The 17,986-nt window shown below is 50.4% G+C and overlaps 1 protein-coding gene across 1 annotated transcript; it reads left to right on the top strand.

Moving 5' to 3' along the window:
* Positions 1 to 2,608: 2,608 nt before the first annotated feature.
* On the top strand, positions 2,609 to 17,280 carry SLC35B4 (solute carrier family 35 member B4). The gene is made up of 10 exons (XM_082498232.1): positions 2,609 to 2,710; positions 7,641 to 7,754; positions 8,789 to 8,891; positions 10,016 to 10,065; positions 11,264 to 11,345; positions 12,741 to 12,801; positions 13,588 to 13,697; positions 13,919 to 13,994; positions 15,491 to 15,566; positions 16,501 to 17,280. The coding sequence occupies exons 1-10, from the start codon at positions 2,634 to 2,636 to the stop codon at positions 16,745 to 16,747; spliced, it is 996 nt and encodes a 331-aa protein (XP_082354358.1). The 5' UTR covers positions 2,609 to 2,633; the 3' UTR covers positions 16,748 to 17,280.
* Positions 17,281 to 17,986: the final 706 nt, after the last annotated feature.

Consider the following 17,986-nt stretch of genomic DNA (forward strand, 5'->3'; position numbering starts at 1 on the left):
TTTTTTGGCAGACCATCCTCCTGGAGGGTACACCCCAAGTTGAAATTCCTGGAAACATCACAAGAGAGGCCCCAGATCCCTTCAGTCTGTGATGCTTTTTTCAAGAGGTCACAGTGTCGGGGCAATCCCCAGCAAAAATACAGGGTGGGCAGAGAATGGATGGAGAGCAGCCCTGAGGAGAAGGACTTGGGGGTGTTGGGTGATGAGAAGCTCAACATGAGCTGCTCAACATGAGCAAGCAACATGCGCTGGCAGCCCAGAAAGCCCCCGGCATCCTGGGCTGCATTCCCAGCAGCGTGGCCAGCAGGGCGAGGGGGGGATTGTGCCCCTCTACTGTGCTCTGCTCTGGGGAGACCCCCCTGCAGTGCTGCCTCCAGCTCGGGGGGCTCAGCACAGGAGAGACATAGACCTGGTGGAGCGGGGCCAGAGGAGGCCACCAAGATGCTGCGAGGGCTGGAGCCCCTCTGCTGGGAGGACAGGCTGAGAGAGGGGGTTGTTCAGCCTGGAGAAGAGAAGGCTCTGGGGAGACCTCAGAGCCCCTTCCAGTGCCTAAAGGGGCTCCAGGAGAGCTGGGGAGGGACTCTGGATCAGGGAGGGGAGCCATGGAATGAAGGGGAATGGTTTTACACTGAAAGAGGGGAGATTTAGATATTGGGAAGAAATTCTCTCCTGTGCGGGTGGTGAGCCCCTGGCGCAGGTTGCCCCGGGAAGCTGTGGCTGCCCCATCCCTGGAGGTGTTCAAGACCAGGTTGGACGGGGCTGGGAGCAACCTGGGCTGGTGGGAGGTGTACCTGCCCATGGCAGGGGGGTTGGAACTAGGTGATCTTATAGGTCCCTTCCAACCCAAACCATCCTATGATTCTATCTGCAGGCAAAGTCCACAAGGTACCTGTGGATTCCTGATTCATACCTATAGTTTCACAGAATCATAGAATTTTTCCAGGTTTTCAGCCATAGCTCATGAGGACACATGCTCCAACCACCCCAGGTCTCCAGCCCTCAGATAAGGAGTCTGGAACCCTTGGATCTCCAGCTTGGAGACAAAGAGCCTCAAAACTCTCGCAGTGAGCAAAAGAAATGGGCAATCCTGGCAGTTTCGCCCCTGTCATTAGCTGCTTTTAGCAGCTGAGAAGCTGCCAAGGATGTCACATTCCCTGAAGAGCTGGAAATCATGAAAAGAAGTGCTTCATTTTTGGACTTATCATAGTTCTTTGCAATGTGTTAATGAGATTTCACAGTTGTGGTATTTAAAGAAAAAGATTCGGTCTGATTCAGATCAAAACTTTATTAAAAACAAAAGGAAACATCTACAGCATGAAAATTCCACTTCTTTATCAATATGGCTTCAATTGATCACAGAAGGCTTTGACAGATGCTTTGCTGGGCTCTCCACACAACTTTAGAACAGAAGATGCTTCACCCCTGATGTGCAGCCACGTTAAGAGAAAAAAATATGAATTGCTCCCACTGCAAGAATGCAGAAACACACTCTGTGACATGGCGATAAGGAGCAACAGGGCAACAACACAACCTAACAGGGACAAAACAAAACTGGAGGTGCCACAGAGGCTGTATTAAGCCCTACAGAAAGTCCTGGAGAGTCCACACGTTTGCGGCTGGATCCTTGGAGTGGTTGTGCTGGTTTAATTCATGTTTTTACCATGACTTGACGCGTTGTCTTCATCCTGACAAGAGAAGACAAAGTACCCGGTCACGCAGGCAAATTAATAGGTACGTCACTGCAGTGGCTGCAAGCACAGCAGCTTGGGGTGCAGTTTGTCGCCACACCACACCCCTCCCACCCAAACCCTCCATCTCCAGCACCGCAGGGCCCTTCTCTCCCACCTTGATGTGTGCGAGAAACACCACCTCCTCCATCGCTCTGAACGGGTTATTTTTTCTCTCCATCCCCCCTTGTGAAGCCCTGGGCGGCTGCTGGTGCTGTGGGACCCACACGGTCCCCAAGCCGCCCCAACACCACCATTTGTGCACCTTTTCATCCTTTCTCCCCTTCCCGGACCCTCCCTGTACCCCCCCACCATCTCCTCCCAAGTGCACAATGGCTTTTCAGACCCAGTTTTGCTGCCTCAGTATCCAGTGTTTTGACACCAGCCATGGTGACACTGACTGCATGGCCGCAGCAGAGCTTGCCTGTGGCCCTGAGACCACGGGAGGACCTCCCAGGAGGCTCCACCACAGGCCTCAGGCAAGCTCCATTTCACGTCGAAGCCATAATTTCATTATCTAAACCCAAACCGGCAATTAGCGGCTGTTCGCAGCAGCGCAGCAGCGCCTGAGCTGCGCCTCCGCCTCTTTCGCCTCACGCCACCTCAGCGCCGGGCCCTGCGCCGCCATTACCGCGCCCCCCCCTCGCGGAACTACAACGCCCATCATGCCTTTCGGCGAGGCGCCCCGAGGGAGGTGTGGTGATGAGACGCGGGGGCCGCTGGGAGTTGTAGTCCCAATCCGACCGTGGCGGCGGTATCGGTGAACGAGCGGCGGGCGGGGAGCGAACTACCGGCGCCCGGGAGGAAGCGGGGGCGGCGGTGGGCCGGGGCCGGGAGCGGGGCAGCGGCCCGGGAGCGGGATGCGGTGGCGGTCCGGGAGGCCGCCTCGCTGCTTGTGGCGGTATCATGCACCCGGCCGTGGCGGTGGGGCTGGTGTTCGGCGGCTGCTGCAGCAACGTGGTGTTCCTGGAGCTGCTGGCCAGGTGCGGGGCCGGGGAGAGGCTCTGGGGACAGAAGGAGAGGTTAGGGGCAGGAATGGGATGGGGGGGTCGGGTGAGGGTCCCCGGGGCTGGGAAGGCCGCAGGGTCTCCCCCCACCGGCTTCAGGACCTGTGAGGGGAGGGAGAGGCAGCGGCACCCAGGGGGTCTCCAAGAGATTTGGGGGGGGATGTTGTGAGAGGATTTGGGGGGTTGTGAGAGGATTTGGGGGGGTGGGGGGGGCTGGCCCTGAGGGGATGTGCGGCCCCAGGAGGGGTGGCCCGGCTCCTTCACAGCTCAGGGAGGCAGCCCCAGGCCTCGGGGCCCCTCGTCAAGGCTCCCAAGAGGAGCCCATGTGCGGATTGCTGAGCCTAAGCCTTTCTGTGTCGCCGTCTGATGGGTTTTGGGGGGTTTTGGGGGGCTGTTCCCCTTGGCTTGGGCCCAGTGTGGTCCTTCTGTGGGCCACTTTGGCATCTTGCACTGGGGATCTCCCATCACTGCCGACACAGGGACCATCGCATCAGTTAGGCCCTAAAGCATCCCCACTACCCCAGCTCTCTGATCCTTGTACAAGTAACGGCTGAAATCCCAAGGAGAAGACGTGCAGGAGCTGGCTAGGGGTCCCCGGGGACTGCAGGCAGGGCTGAGGGAATGTCGTCCATCTGGAAATGTGATCTTCGGCAGCATCACGCGGCTGCAAAGCCAACACAGTGAGGGCGAGGAGTCCTTTGTGGCACTCGGAGCGAAGGTGAATTGCCAGGTTGCAGAGAGAGGAGGGCTGACATTTGGGGTATGTCTGATCCCTGTGTCACCTTCCTCACCCTGAGGGGAAGGCCAGCATGGCTTAGAAAAGGTGATGGTCTGTTGGCTTTGTTTCCACGGCTGTTCAGCAAGCCGTGAAGGCAAAAGTGCTAGACCTGACTGGAAAAAAAGTAATGATTGAACTGGTTCTGTGTCTACAATCATAGTAAGTCAGCGTGGAGCTGCATCCCCTGATCATTCAGTACTATATCCACTTCAATCATGCCAGGCTTTCAAAAACGGTAGTTAAAACTTGTCCTTATTTTCTCCTTACCCATCATCATCCCAGATTGTTAGACTAAAAAGGGAGAGCCAGACTCAAAGCCAGCAGTGGGGATATTTGCTTTGAAGCCTGAGGCCAGGACAGAGGTACCTTAACACAAGGTTGCACAATCACTCAGCAATCACTGGAGAAATCAAGAAGCAGTTCCTGGAGGAAGAGACCTTGCATGGCAAGTTGTCTTTCCTCTTTGGGATTGCTCTAACCTCTGCCTTTCCTGCCTGGCTTGTGCTGCAATATCAGTGAGGGAGGAGGAATGGGCCCTGTCAAAGTGAATAAGGCTTCGGATCTGGCTTCTTGCATTTGCTTGCAAGATGCTTGCAAGACACACTAGGCTTGTGTGTCCTCCAGCCAGACCTTAAAACAAAAGCAAGCCATTTGGCCCTACTCAAAGGCTGCATTAGGTGTCTAAACCTCTGAAGGGATTTTGAGCAGCGAATCCTAGAAGTCCAATTGCAGATATCTAAGAAAAGCTGCTTTTTACACACAAGCTTCTCTTAAGCACTGCCTCTCATCCACTTTAGAAATTCCCCTGCTCCTGACAGCTCAGTTCCTGTGCCCCTTCCTTGCCCTGTTCACCTTTGGTCCCTAAATTGGGGTAGCACTTGTTATTTCTTTGGATCTTGGTGTTGTCTAGAGGGAAAAAAGTCCCTCTTGAAAATGAATCTTCCCATAACAAGCAAAGTCCTCGAGCAGGGTCACAGGAAAAGGCAGTAACCAGACTGACAGTCTGGTGGGGAATAACAAAAGTGATTGGAAGAAATTTGCTCAAGATTTATGAGGAAAGAATAAAGGAATGAGAACTGTTTAGTCTAGAGATGCCTGAGGACAGACAAAAGACTTTAAACATGTGGAGAATGGCTGTAGAGAAGAGAGAAATTTTTCTGCTGGGCTCTGGAGACAGAACAAGAAATAAGGGGTTTAAATGGCTGTGAAAGGGATATAAAGCAGGCCAAAACCCACGTTTGCTCCCTCTCAGTGTAGTGAAGTGGGTTCGTAAGAGAGAGAGCAGGAAAAATCCTCGATGGAGGTTTTCAAGAGTAAGTTAAACAAGCCCCTGTCTGAATAACAGAAGGAGGCCTGGACAGGGCAAGAAGCGCCATCCAGTTCATCCCATTTCCCCTGTCTGGAGCAACCCAACCTGCTCTGCTGGTGTCCTTTACTAGTTATCCTGGGGGGGGGGGGGTCTGTCTGAGCCATGATGCCAAAGCTCTGTGTGGCATGTACATACAGGCCTGGTTAGAAAGCCGGTGATCTGCTCTTTGCCTTCTGAAGCTGTGTCCCTGTGAGTTGCCTTCTCTGTAAAAATGGTTGAGACTCTGCGTGGTAAATCTCAATGGGGTTTCTTTCCTTTATGGTGCAAACGTGTGTGGGGGGGTTGTTTTTCTGCAGGGGCCTTTGAAGGAATTCTCTATGAAATGTGGAGTCTTCTGCAGTGAGGGACAGAAATCTTTCTTGGAAAAGTGATTTGGATGTGCTGAGCTTGGTCTGAGTGAGTACTCTGCATCAACGTGCCCCAAACTGTTGTGCAGAAATTGGGCTGATCTGTTTGTGCTCTGTTGATGCGACCGAGAGCCCCACTCTGGGCTGTTTCATCCTGCCGTCTGCTAGGGCTGCTAGACACTAACAGCCCAGGCAGCTCCGTCCTAGGAGTCAGGGTGACAGTTGAGTCGTAGTGTTTCTATGTATTGCTTCTGGAGGACTCTATCAGTTGGCTACAGCTAAAGCAGATCTTTGGTTGATATATCCAGACTTCTTGTCACTTCTTTTAGGTCTATCAGTGTGTTAGGATTGTGAGTCAAAGACATGGACAGACACAGCCTGGGATTTTTTTTTGCCTTTTTACTATCAGTCAACACACAACCTTGTGTCAACACCTTACTGATAATGTGAGGTCATATGTACAGCAAGTGACTGAATGCAAGGATCTGTGAGTTGGGAGGAAACAAAGTGTGGTGCATGGAGACAGTTGGTGTATTCCAAGTTTACACTTGCTTTCTATTCCCCCACAGAGATAAGGTTTACAGTCATGGAGCCCGGTCTCTGTCTACGGTTCAGTATCTTTTCTTCCCTCAAGTAACTTTTGAACCTCTTAACCTCATGGCACAGCAGGGATTGAAGTCTCATGGACAGTTAAGCTCTGAAAAATGTGAAAATTGGCAAATGAGCGGAGGGTAGGGGTTCAGGCTGGTACCTGCCCCGTGGAAAGGTGGCCTTTCCAGGTGCTGTTTGGTGGCAACCACATGCCAGCTCTGCATTAACCAGAGCGCTGCTGCTGCTTCTGAGAACTCGGGGGGGGGGGGGGGGGGGGTGGTGACATAGGAGATTTTGGAGGAGACCAGACCTTTGGCTCAGCTATCCAGGGGACAGTTTGGTTATTCCTGTTCTTCAGTGCACCTCTCAGCTTGCATTCTGCAAAACTGTGTCTAGACCCAGCCTCTGACTACTTGTGATGGCACGTCGTGTGAGCAAGCTGCATGCTTGTGCAGCAGGGTGGGGATTGGGACTCAGTGGCGTGCAGCTTCTCCATAAAGTCCTTGGCCTCAGTTTCCGTCTTGCACCACAGAAAGGAGAAGTGCTTGTTCAAATTCCTCTGTTTCCTGCTGCAAATAACAGTGAGCTTTCTGATTATCTGATGTGTCACAGCCTCCTCTGAGCCTGTGGCTGACTGTGTGCCTCCCAGGAAATCCTCCCTCACTCCCTGTAAGCTTCTTAGGAAGGAGGGAGGGTCTGCAGCAGGCATGTCTGCTAGGAATGGGTGAGCAGCATGCAGGGAGTGTTTGTTTAATGTCAGGCTGTTACCGGCTGTCTTGCCCTTGTGTGTAGTTCCTCTTCCCCCAGAATAAACACACAAGGTTGATTTGCTCAAAGGTGGTGTCATTTCCGCTACAAAGGTAGTGATAATTGCAGTGCCTGGGTCTCTCTGGGAGGACGAAGATGCTCAGCTAAGAGGGTCTCTTTACAGGTCAGACAGTGTTTTGTGGCTTTCTAGACCTTATGGAGTTTGAAAACTTCAGTGCAAAGCATGTGTCACATTAGCAAGCTCCCTGGCTTGTCTGACTGTCATGTGGCATTTAATGTCACAACCTTTTGGGGGTCCTGTGATAAGCTGTTGTGGGTTCCTTCTTGAACCTACAGCCAAGCTCTTGGCATCCAGCAAATGCAGGAGGGCAGAGTGCTAAAGCTTGCTGGAGAAATTGAAAGCAGGTTCGAGCTCATGCTCACGTGTTGTGGGGATAGGGTACAAGCAGAACTGTGGACACTACACTTTGGTCTGCAGACACAGACCTGACCTCAGCCCTTCTCTCGTGCAGTGGAAATAAGGGCTGTCAGAAATCCTGCTGCCTTCCTCCTGGGTGGACTCATCATTTCACCTGGCCTCTAACACACACAGTAGCTTGTAGGTACGGAGAGAGCCCTATCAAAACCACTTCCCCATGAGAAAGGGAGATCCAGCTTCATTATGGTTATGTTGGTGCTTGGTGTTGCTCATTTAGATTCTGTACCCTGGTGGGATGTTAGACAGACCGGTGAGATGCAACTGATTTCCTCTTTCACTTCTTGACCCAATTCACCGTGTGCCCCATCGCGGGGGTGGCTGCTCGCTTCCTCTTTGGAAATGGTTGAGGAAGGGATTGCTGCTCATCTATCTACAGGTAGAGATGAGTAAATATCTGCAGGGAAGTGTTTAATAAAGGCAACGTGAGAACCTGGACAGATTGAGTGGTAAAGCCCCTCCAGATTGATGCTCACTTTGGGATTATGAGCTGTTAGCCTCTTTTTATTGGACCCCAATGCAGTGTTTGTTCTCTGTGGCATTGCTCTTATGCTTGTCTTTCTTCTCCGTGCCTGCAGGCAGTTTCCAGGATGTGGGAACATAGTGACATTCTCCCAGTTCCTGTTTATCGCAGTGGAAGGCTTTATCTTCGAAGCCAACTTTGGGAGGAAGAGGCCAGCCATACCAATAAGGTACAGTCAATCTGAATGTTTTTGCTAGGCATGAATTGACTAGCTATCTATTATCTCAAGAAGTGTTTAATAAAATGGCTTATCCATTTATCCTGTCTAAATCCCATCCATTCTGCAGCATTTGCGAAGCCTCATTGAGAACCTGTCATGCCTGATAAAATATGAACTCCTCGTTTATCGAGAATTCTTAATAGGAAATTGCCACAGATACTTTCCTGTCCAAGAAACAGGGCAGTATTTCGCACAGTGAAGAGTCTGCTGCGTTTGAAGAGCTCACAGTCTCTTGGGCTTGGTGCAATGGGCGTGGGAGGGAGAGGTTTACTGGAAAGCCAGCCAAATTCTCTTTTGCATTTCTCCATCAGGGGTGATCTTGTCCTGATGATAGCCTGGCATGTTTGTGCTCTCCTCCCTGGCACTCAGTGGCTGAAGTGAAGTGAGGAGGTTTCGTGGGGTTCCTTAGCAGACTGCCTAGTCCATGGCAAAAGAGTGCTGTGCTGAGTGCTTGGGACAGAGATCCTCATGACAAAATGCTGAGGGCAAGTTTAGTGCCATTCATGGCTGCATCACAGCAAGGAATTTCTATTTGTGGAGGCTCTCTAGCTTAGGTTTAGAACCATGGAGGTGTTCAGCCTGGATTTGAGTGTTTTCTCCTTCCACTCAGGGTAGCGATGCCTGCTGGCAGAAATTGAATCCCCTTAAATCAAACCTTGTCTTATGCCACTGTCCTTAGGAAAGAGGGGTCTGGAGGAAGTCCATGCTAAAAGATCCCATCTGGGCTCTCCTCAGTTCCCCTTTGCTTCTGGAATTAACACAAGCTGAGCCAGTGCGTGTCAGCCTGATTCCTGTTCTAAGGACTTCTTTGCTATGTCCAAACTTGATTGATTACCTCGTTAGTCCTTGTCACAGACCCAAGAGCTGAGTGGGCGCCTGCTCAGGTCCAGACCTTTCTTTTTGCTGCTTAATCTGTTTGCAAGGTGTGTCTTGGCATCCCAGGGAGGTATATGCACAGCCATCAGCTGTTTTGTGTGTTTCAGGTACTATTTCATCATGGTGGCCATGTTCTTCACTGTCAGTGTGGTCAATAACTATGCCCTGAACTTAAATATCGCCATGCCGTTGCATATGATCTTCAGATCAGTAAGTACCGTCATACCATCCTTTTCCTCCTCATGTGACATCTCTTTCCAAAATCTCTGTAGGCGCTTTCCCTGATGCCTGTGTTCTGCCCACATCTCTTTCCCTGCAGGCAGCAAAACCCTGTGCAAATACTAAACTCCAGCTAACTTGTGGGGAGAGCAGCCTTGCTCTGAAGGCTCAGCTCACTTTCACAGTGTTGACTGTTAAATGTCAATGTAATGTCCCTGAACAGATGAGGCAACTGAGACTGAAGCAGGCTTCATGTTTCCAAAGGTGATGGAGAAATAACAGTGACAAAACCAAGCCCAGACTCTGGCTGTCAGACCCGGATGGTCTGAATTGCTGGCCAAAGGGACACAGCTTTCCCTTTCACACCACACAGCCACACCAAGTGGCTCATGTCCTGGTGTACATGTCTTTGTTAAACACCCCAGGTCAGAGGGCACGGATTTGGCCTAGTTCCACCTGCACTGTTACTGCATAGGCCTTTGCTTTGGAAAACACTATTAAAATGCATCTTCGCTTAAGTGTAGAAGAGTGTCAAGCTAAAAAGTCTGTTAAAACCAAAGAAAATGGAGCTTCAGCTGTTGGGAATAACAAAATCTGCTGGGCGGATCTGCTGTTCTCCCACAACACATCATGGGGTTAAGATACCTGAAGTCAGGAGAGCTTAAAAAGAAGAAAAACAGAGAACAGTCTAGGAGCCCTGTCCCGCATTAACCGTGAGGGATGGTTTTTGTATTGCAGCCCTGCAGTCAATCTATGGAGCCATACTCCACTTCCCAATTAAAAACAGGGATTTGGCCACGTTCTGGCCTGTAGCACACACCGAGTGTCATGCGTGGGCCAAAAAAGGGGGAAGCCCACTGGCCAGAAGATCCTAGCAGCCTATTTGCCCCAGCATCCCCGTTCCCAAGCCACCCAGCTCGACTTCTCCTCTCCTCCTAGCTGAAGTGAGACTCTTCTCACCCTGTCAGTCTCCCTGACCCTGTTCTGGCATTTCTGTTGGTGTTTTGTCGTCAGTTGTATTGAGTTTGTGGTGTTTCTCTAAGGCAGGCATCCCAGTTCGGGGAATTTTGTCATGCTGACCTTCTGTTTTGTTTTTCTTCTCTCTCCTTTCCCAGGGCTCTCTCATAGCAAGCATGGCTCTAGGTATCGTAATTTTGAAGAAAAGGTAAATCACAAGCCTCTTTCTTATATCATCGGAGAACACTTTGCTGTTGACTTAATCCTGACTGGTGTTTAGTACCCTCCCCTTTACTGTTAAGCATTCTTGTTTTACTGATGGGGAGACTGGGGCACAGAGGTGTGCCTGGAGTAGAGGCTGGAGTAGGTCCCTCTTCTGCATTTTCACCACCCCTCACTTCTTCATTTAAGGCAAACATGGACTGAAGAGAGAGCTTTTACACGTGACTGCAGCCCTCAGTGTTAGCTCTTTTCTTTCCTCTTACTTGTGTGAGGCCAGTACTGCTCCTGATGGATGGGTGTACTGGGTCTGGCTGGGATGGAGTTAACTTTGTTCATAGCAGCCCATATGGTGGTGTGTTTTGGATTTGTGGCTCAGTGTTGATAGCACGCTGATGTTTTGGCTATTGCTAAACAATGCTTACACAGTGTCAAGGCTTTCTCTATATTCCATTCTGCCTGCCTTGCCAGTGAGTAGGCTGGGGGTAGACAAGAAATTGGGAGGGGATGCAGCTGGGACAGCTGACCCAAAATGGCCAAAGGGATATTGTATGCTGTATAATGTCGTGCACTGCAAGAGAAACCAAGGTAGAAGAAGAAGAGGGTTGGAGGGATTTGGCTTCTTAGCTGGCCATGCTTGTGGGAGGTGGTGAGTGACTGCTTTTGCATTGGTTTTGTTGTTGTTCTTTCCCCCCCCTCACCTATTTAACTAGCTCGACCCATGAGTTTTCTCGCTCTTGCTCTTCTAGTTCTCTCCCCCATCCCACAAGGTGAGGGGAATGAGTGAGCGGCTCTGTGGGTGCTTGGCTGCTGGCTGGGGTCAACCCACCACAGTGGGCTAAGACATCAGGACAGGAGGGCCCTCCCAGCTGCTTGGGGTCTGGCTGCGGGACCAATGTGGGCATGTCCCCTGCCAATCCATCGCTATGCAGAGATCTGCACTGGCTTTGGTCTGAGAGGGTTCCTTTGCCACGGGCAAGGAGATCTTGGTCCAAATGCTTCTTTTTTGTTGCAGTTGGAGTAAGTTGGCCTTCCCTGCCAGCAACATCCAGCGTTAGGTAACGGGTATGTGCCCATTACCCCAAGTTCACACCGGTATAGTGGAGCAAAATGCAGTGCAAGGGAGCAGTAGATGAACAATGCGAAGCTGGGCTGGATCACTAACATTTTTCTTCTCCCCTGTGCAGATACAGCGTATCTAAATACATGTCCATAGCCCTGGTGTCGCTGGGGATCTTTACCTGCACTTTCATGTCTGCAAAGCAAGTGGTAAGGATTGGAAAGGGCCTGAGGTCATAGCTGTGAACTTTATTGACAGGAGGAGCTGCTGTCAGCACCTTCATCAGTCATTCCCTTTGCCTGACTATTAATGGGGAGACAAGATGTCTCCTGGCTCTAGATCTGCTCCCCAAAAGCTCTTGTTCCTGGTCTCATTTTGATGTGGTTTGGAGGGAAGGGATGCACACACATGCATGTGATTTAATTTAATTACAGATTCCTTTTATCCTGTGTTGTTCAGGTTGCTTTTGCTAAGAGTATACCATTATTCTTTTACCACAGAGATAACAGCTAGAAGTTCCTTTCTCTTGCCCTTACTGCAATGTGTTGCTGTTAGGAGCAGGTGAATCTTCAACAAAACTCAACTATCCTTGCTCTTTTTATCCCAGAAGAGATTGTCAGCTTTCAGGCTAGATTTTTCCAGCCCTGTTGTCATCCAACGTGACTTTCTGTGACCCTTGAAATAAAGTGCATGTATTTGGAGAACAGGAAGGAATGAAGAAAATCCACGAGTAACACCACTTTGGGCTTTTCCTGGGTCAGCACCCGCAGCCTGATCTTGTCAACTGAAGGCAGAAAAATGCCATAAAGTGGTAGTCAAGTGAAAATTGGTTGCACTTAATCCAGCTCTGAGAGACTGGAAATGAAACAGGGCTGTCCAGCCTCCAAGTCCCCCATCATTTAATAGCTTTCTGTACTTTCAGAATGTCTGAGGAAGGTCTGTGCTGTGCAGCCTTGCTCTGTATTAATCCAGATAAACACTCAGCAGGCATGGATGGGGTTTTGGTATAGAACGGACAGTTGTGGCAAAGATGAGTAATCTAATTTGCCCTAAACCACAGTGTGGGAGAGTTGAGCCAAGTCATTCTACCTAGAGTTTTACCCTCGGCTAACAGCATCTACAGGCCTGATTTCCTCAATGTCTTGACCGCAAGCCAGAGCCCTGGGTTTAGTACCTGACTAGGGCTTCGCCAGAGCCCTTGTTCTTTCCTGCACGCTCACCTCTGAGATGGGGACAGAGAAGCCGGCCAACGGGCTGTCTGTGGGAGCTTTCTAAGTGGCACTGATTATTTTTGTGGTTGAGTTCTGTCTCTGGCCAACCCAGGGCATTTCTTGCAGAAAAGCTATTTTGTTGATCAGACATTTACACTTTTTTCCTGAAATCTGGTGCATTCCCTGAAGCAGAGTGGAGAGCAAAGTGTGCTGTAGTTGCTACACCTTCGTTCAGCCAGGGAAGCGACTGGAGAATGTGAGGCCTTGGGCAGTCTTTGCTTTATGGACTTCCTTGGAACACAACGCACAAACCAAGACTGAGGTACAGGCAGGTCTGAATGAGCTCAGGGACATGGTTGCTCACGGTGGTTGTGTTATGTCTCCCTCCACCAGGCATCTGACTCCAGCTTAAATGAAGAGGACGGACTCCAAGTTTTCTTGTGGTGGCTGCTAGGTATGTGAGTGCTACATCTCCAGTCGACCTTGCTGGGATAATGACAAGACTCAGCTCTCTGGTGTCCTTGGCCATGTGGGTTGTGCAAAGAAGGCTGCGGTGGGAGTCCCTGCACTGAGGTTAAGTTGTGCTGAGCATCTGGTGGATGTTGATTTGCAAGGAATGGGGTTTTGTGGCCCTCATTAGCACCTTTGGTGGAGGAGACGCTCTTCATTTGTCCAACGAGTCAAATACGGGACCTAAAGGGTTTCTACAAGGTAGTGGCTTAGTGACGTTATGAGACTATAGCCACACGTGTTTGCAGGTATCTTCTTGATTTCTCTCTGCAAAAGCAGCCCTACCTGATGCTGTGAGCTGTGCTGCAGAGAGGGAGAGGGGCTGTAGATGGTTCAAGCATTCATTCAGCACAGTATTTCATGGAGGAGCCTCTAGAGTCTGGCACTTGAGTCTATTTTTATACCTCCAACATAGATTTATTGGTGGCTTTTCAGGGAAACTGGGATTGATGTATTGTCAGTAGTGGCAAGCAACTTTATCCCTGGTATCCTGCCAACTCTGCTTGCCAGGGCTGAGTCTCTTTTTAAAGAGATGATCTTTTCAGAAGTCTCTTGGCTTCTCAGCCTTTGTAATAAGATACCTGTGTCCCCAAGACCAGTGTCAGATTTTTGCCCATCTTATCAAGTCTGGGTGCTTTGGCTTTTATCACTGAAAGCTAAATTGCGGAAGTCTTCAAACTTGAGCTATGCCATGCCTGAGCAGTGTTTTAAGGCTGTGATTCTGTTCCAGGTATTGCTGCGCTCACCTTCGCCCTCCTCATGTCTGCCAGGATGGGCATTTTCCAGGAGATGCTGTACAAGCAGTTTGGGAAGCACTCCAAAGAAGCCCTTTTTTACAATGTAAGTCACCGAATCTTTTCTTTTGCTTTTCCTGGGCAGATAGAGCTCCTCAGAGAGTCCCTTCCCCTCCCACCCTGTACTCAGCACAAATCCAAAGGATCACACGCTGCAAGGCTGGAGCAGTGAAGGGAGCGCCCTCATCCAGATGTGTGAGGCCCAGGGTGAGAAGTGGGGTAGTTTCACGTAATCTGTTAACATCATGGCTTCGTTTTTCTCTCCAGCATGCTTTACCACTCCCTGGCTTTCTCCTCCTTGCCCCGAACATCTACCACCACGCAGTCCTCTTCAGCCAGTCCGGTAAGTATTGCACAGATGGATCCTTGCTCTTGTACCTTTCTGGTCCTCTGGAAAACGCTGTAGGAGGCTTTCAATCCAGCAGTTGCCCGTGTCAAACTGTCATCTTGGGATGTTCGAGCCCTTTGAATTTTTTGGGTTTGATAGAAAGCTGAAAAAAACCCACACTGTCTTGAGGACATAGTCCAACTTCTTCCCCATGGTGGCCTGGGTGCTCAGCATGCTTGGACAGGCGGTGACAGCTGACTGCTGAAAGCCCGGTCAGGGACAGCTGACCATTGGTGCCACAGCAGCTTGCAAAGCTAAGCCATGGAGTTACCATTTGGATCACTGTGGTTAAAGCCCCGGCTTCTCACTAATGCACGCGTTGGGCCCAGCCAGATTGCTCATCCATCCACCTTGAGCTATACATCTGCTTAAGTTTAATAGTAAAAATTCACCAGGCTTTTCAGTGCCAGCAAACTTCCTATATCCCTGGTTTTGTGAAATTACAGGGATCTGGAAAAGAGAAGGCTCCAGGGAGACCTTATTGCGATCTAGAGGGGGCCCACAGAAGAGCTGGGGAAGGACTCTTTACAAGGGCATGTAGTGATAGGATGAGGGGGAATGGCTTCAAACTGGAAGATTTAGATTAAATATTAGGAAGAAATTTTTCACCGTGAGGGTGGTGAGACACTGGCACAGCTTGTTCAGAGAAGTAGTGGAAGCTCCATCCCTGGAGGTGTTCAAGGCCAGGCTGGATGGAGCCTTGAGCAACGTGGTCTAGTGGGAGGTGTCCCTGCCCAGGGCAGGGGGTTGGAACTAGATGATCTTTAAGGTCCCTTCCAACCTAAACCATTCTATGATTCTGAGATCTTTGCTGAATAGGTTTGCTGGTTCTCTAATCCCCTCTGGGTAGGGGCGATGTTTGCATGCATAGATCGCTTTAACCTGTTCATTCATATCATTGTGAAATATTTCTAGCTTGCTACGCCTTTCTCAAGGAAAGCATGAGGTGACCCCTGGGGAAAGCAACACAGTAGTTCACAACAGGAGTAACGGGACCAAATCCTCAACAACAGGTGTAAACATGGACCCGTTGGCTTTTGTTTTGCTGGTGCTATGGAGGCTTTCTCATGCTAACTCTCTCAGCTTCTCAGAGCTGTACAGTTGATTCATCCAGTTTTAACAGTAGGACAGCCCTGGCACAAGAAAGCAAGACAGAGCTTTTCGTTTAATGGCTTTTTTTCCTTAGCCTCCTTCTTCCTCCATCTTCCTTTCTTCCCTACAGAAGTCCAAGCAGAAACATCTCTTGTATTTTCATTTATCACAGTACGAACAAGATAACTCTCCATTTGGAGCAAAATCAAAATATGCCCACACCTCAGTCTGCCTAATGCAGCGATGGCCTCCTGGAACTACAGCGTGTCCGGTGTCACGGTCAAGCCAGGACAGGAGGGAAACACCTCTCCTTGCATGTTCTTTAAGCGGTGACCTTGCTCCATCCTTTCTCCCTGCAGAGCCGTTCCAGGTCCCGGTGATCGGGCTGACCCTGCCGATCATGTGGTTCTACCTCCTCATGAATGTCATCACGCAGTATCCTTTCAGAGCTTAGCTTGAGACACGCCGCGGAGCTGGCAGCAGGGTGGGAGAGGAGGAGTAGGGTGGGGGTGCCATGCCCTTGGAGCCTTCCCTCCACTTGGGAGCTGATGTTCGTGTAACTCTTGGAAAATATAGAGTGAAATATAACCTGGGTCTTAAGATTTTCTCCCAGGATGGTGGAACCACCTGGCCACAAACACTTGGAAAATATACAGTGGAATTTAACCTGGGGCTTATGCTGTTTCCAGGGTGGCTGAAATCTGCCACTGCCTCCCCAGGGACAGACTGGCTGGTATAAACTCATGGTGGTTCTTTTAGCCAGCTCGAGGTAGAAGGGACAGATCAGGAGCCATTTGTGTGCCATATCAGCGTGTAGATTATTCTAGGAGGACAGCTCTGAAAGTCTGAGGAAGCCGAGATGGCATTGAAAAAGGGACGGACTGTTCAGTCCAAGGCCCTCTTACTATTTTCCTCTCACTGTTGAGAGAGTACGGTGCTCTGTTGCTGCTCACGCTCCTCCATGAAACCCCCTTGTTTAATCTGCCTTTCCCATGCCCCCTCAGGGGGAAAGGAGGACTTTTGCTGGGTATAAACAGAGAAGTCTGATTTTAACTTCTCTTGGCACCATGGCAGGGACTGTAAATGCTTCACGCCATTAACCTTTTGCCAACACATCAGCCCCAGCTGCTCTCCTGGGGTGGTTTTGCTGTCCCAGAGCAAGCTTGGGGGCAGACTGGGAGATGTGGGGTATTCCTGGGGTTTGTAGTCAAGCTCTTCATATCTGTAGAAATGCTGATGTAAAAACAGAATTTTATTCCCTTTATAACCAGACTGGGGCTATCCATTCCTCAGTCTGTTTCCTTCCCGAAGGTCTGCCCAGGTGGCCTTCCTCTTCAGCCCTGATGTCCCCTTACCTCCACCCACCCAGATACGTCTGCATCCGCGGTGTCTTCATCCTCACCACAGAGTGCACCTCCCTCACTGTCACGCTGGTGGTGACACTGCGCAAGTTTGTTAGCCTCATCTTCTCCATCCTCTACTTTCGCAACCCCTTCACAGCCTGGCACTGGCTGGGCACCACCTTTGTCTTTGTGGGGACTCTCATGTACACGGAGATGTGGAACAGCCTCGGGCCCTTCCTGGCCCGCTGGAGGAAGAGGCCGAAGGAGGAGTAACAGCCAGCAACTCTCTGCAGGGACCTTTTTATTGTTTTATAGAGCAGAGCAGCAGGGAATCCCCCAGAGGGGGTTGTTTTTATAACACAGGGGAGGTGTTGGCTGTGCCAAGCTCCTGGAAAACGTGCAGCCTCCGCTGGGAATCTACCTGCAATGGATCATGGAGAGATGATACGGTTATTTTTGCAAGGTTGCATTTTGGTTTTTATGCAACCCTTTTTGCTTCCAACCTCTCCCCCCATTTGTTTTTTTGTTTGTTTATTTGAATAACCCTTTTTAAGTAATGTAAAAGCTGACCCGGTTCTCTGTTAGGAGCCCAACCTTGTTGTGGTGCTGTTGTCCACTCCTAGCTTTGATGAGCTGGACCCTGAGCCTGTTTCATGCTGTCCTTTAATGTCCAGGTGGCCGTAACAGTTGTCTGATCTCCGGGGAACTGCTGTTTGTGCAGCAGGTTGTTAGTTACACTGGAAATGCTGTTAACCTGAGTCCTTGTTGTGTGATTCTGCCACCTGTGCTGGGATGACATTGGACATACCTGTAGTTACCACCTTCTCTAGAGCCTTCCAGTCTGCCCAGTAGATCCTCCACTGGGGAATGGCTCAGGGGGCTGATCCCCAAGCCACCAAGCCCCCATCACTAGCAGCAGGACCTAGTTGGGAGCCTGAGGAAACCAAAAAAGGGTGATGCTAATGGGACAGAAAGTGCCGCTGTGTGACCTTCACAGCCTTCTCAGGGAGACGGTGAAGTGCTGTTGAGGCTTCGCTGCATCCTCAGATGTTGCCCTGATGCTTCACCAGCCGGAGGGTGTTGTGGGTTCCTCCTGCTTTGGTTAGGTCCTCAGTGCAGGTCACTTTTCAGTCGCTTCCTACTTTTTCCCTTATTTACAAGCGTATTCAGTGGGTTTCGTTACCAGTAGTCTGCTGCAAGGAACTGTGCTGAGCCCCCACCGCACCTGTGGGCACCCAGATCCAGCCCAACCTCAGGGTTCAAATGATGCCAAGAAACTTAAATAGGGCCGGTACAGCTGAGCTTATTTTTGCTGCTGGGGACACACACACTGGTTTTGGTGTCCTTTCCCTCAGTTTTCCTCCCACTCCCTGGCACAGGACAGGTGTCCCTTAGTGTCACCCCTCACCTGGGGCAGGAGAGGCCTTCAAGAGCTTTGGGTGTGTCCCCCCATGCATGCAGGCAACACGTGTCTCCCAGCAAGGTGAGGAGCAGCAGACACAGCTCTTCTGG

This window comes from Vanellus vanellus (genome assembly GCF_965231255.1).
Source record: "Vanellus vanellus genome assembly, chromosome: 1".
Lineage (NCBI taxonomy): Eukaryota > Metazoa > Chordata > Aves > Charadriiformes > Charadriidae > Vanellus > Vanellus vanellus.

Bases quoted from the DNA above. Each gene is read 5' to 3' on its own strand.
- SLC35B4 (XM_082498232.1), top strand. From the start codon at position 2,634: ATGCACCCGGCCGTGGCGGTGGGGCTGGTGTTCGGCGGCTGCTGCAGC. The intron at 8,892-10,015 runs GTAAGTACCGTC...CTCCTTTCCCAG, and splicing joins TGCATATGATCTTCAGATCA to GGCTCTCTCATAGCAAGCAT. The intron at 11,346-12,740 runs GTAAGGATTGGA...TCCCTCCACCAG, and splicing joins TCATGTCTGCAAAGCAAGTG to GCATCTGACTCCAGCTTAAA.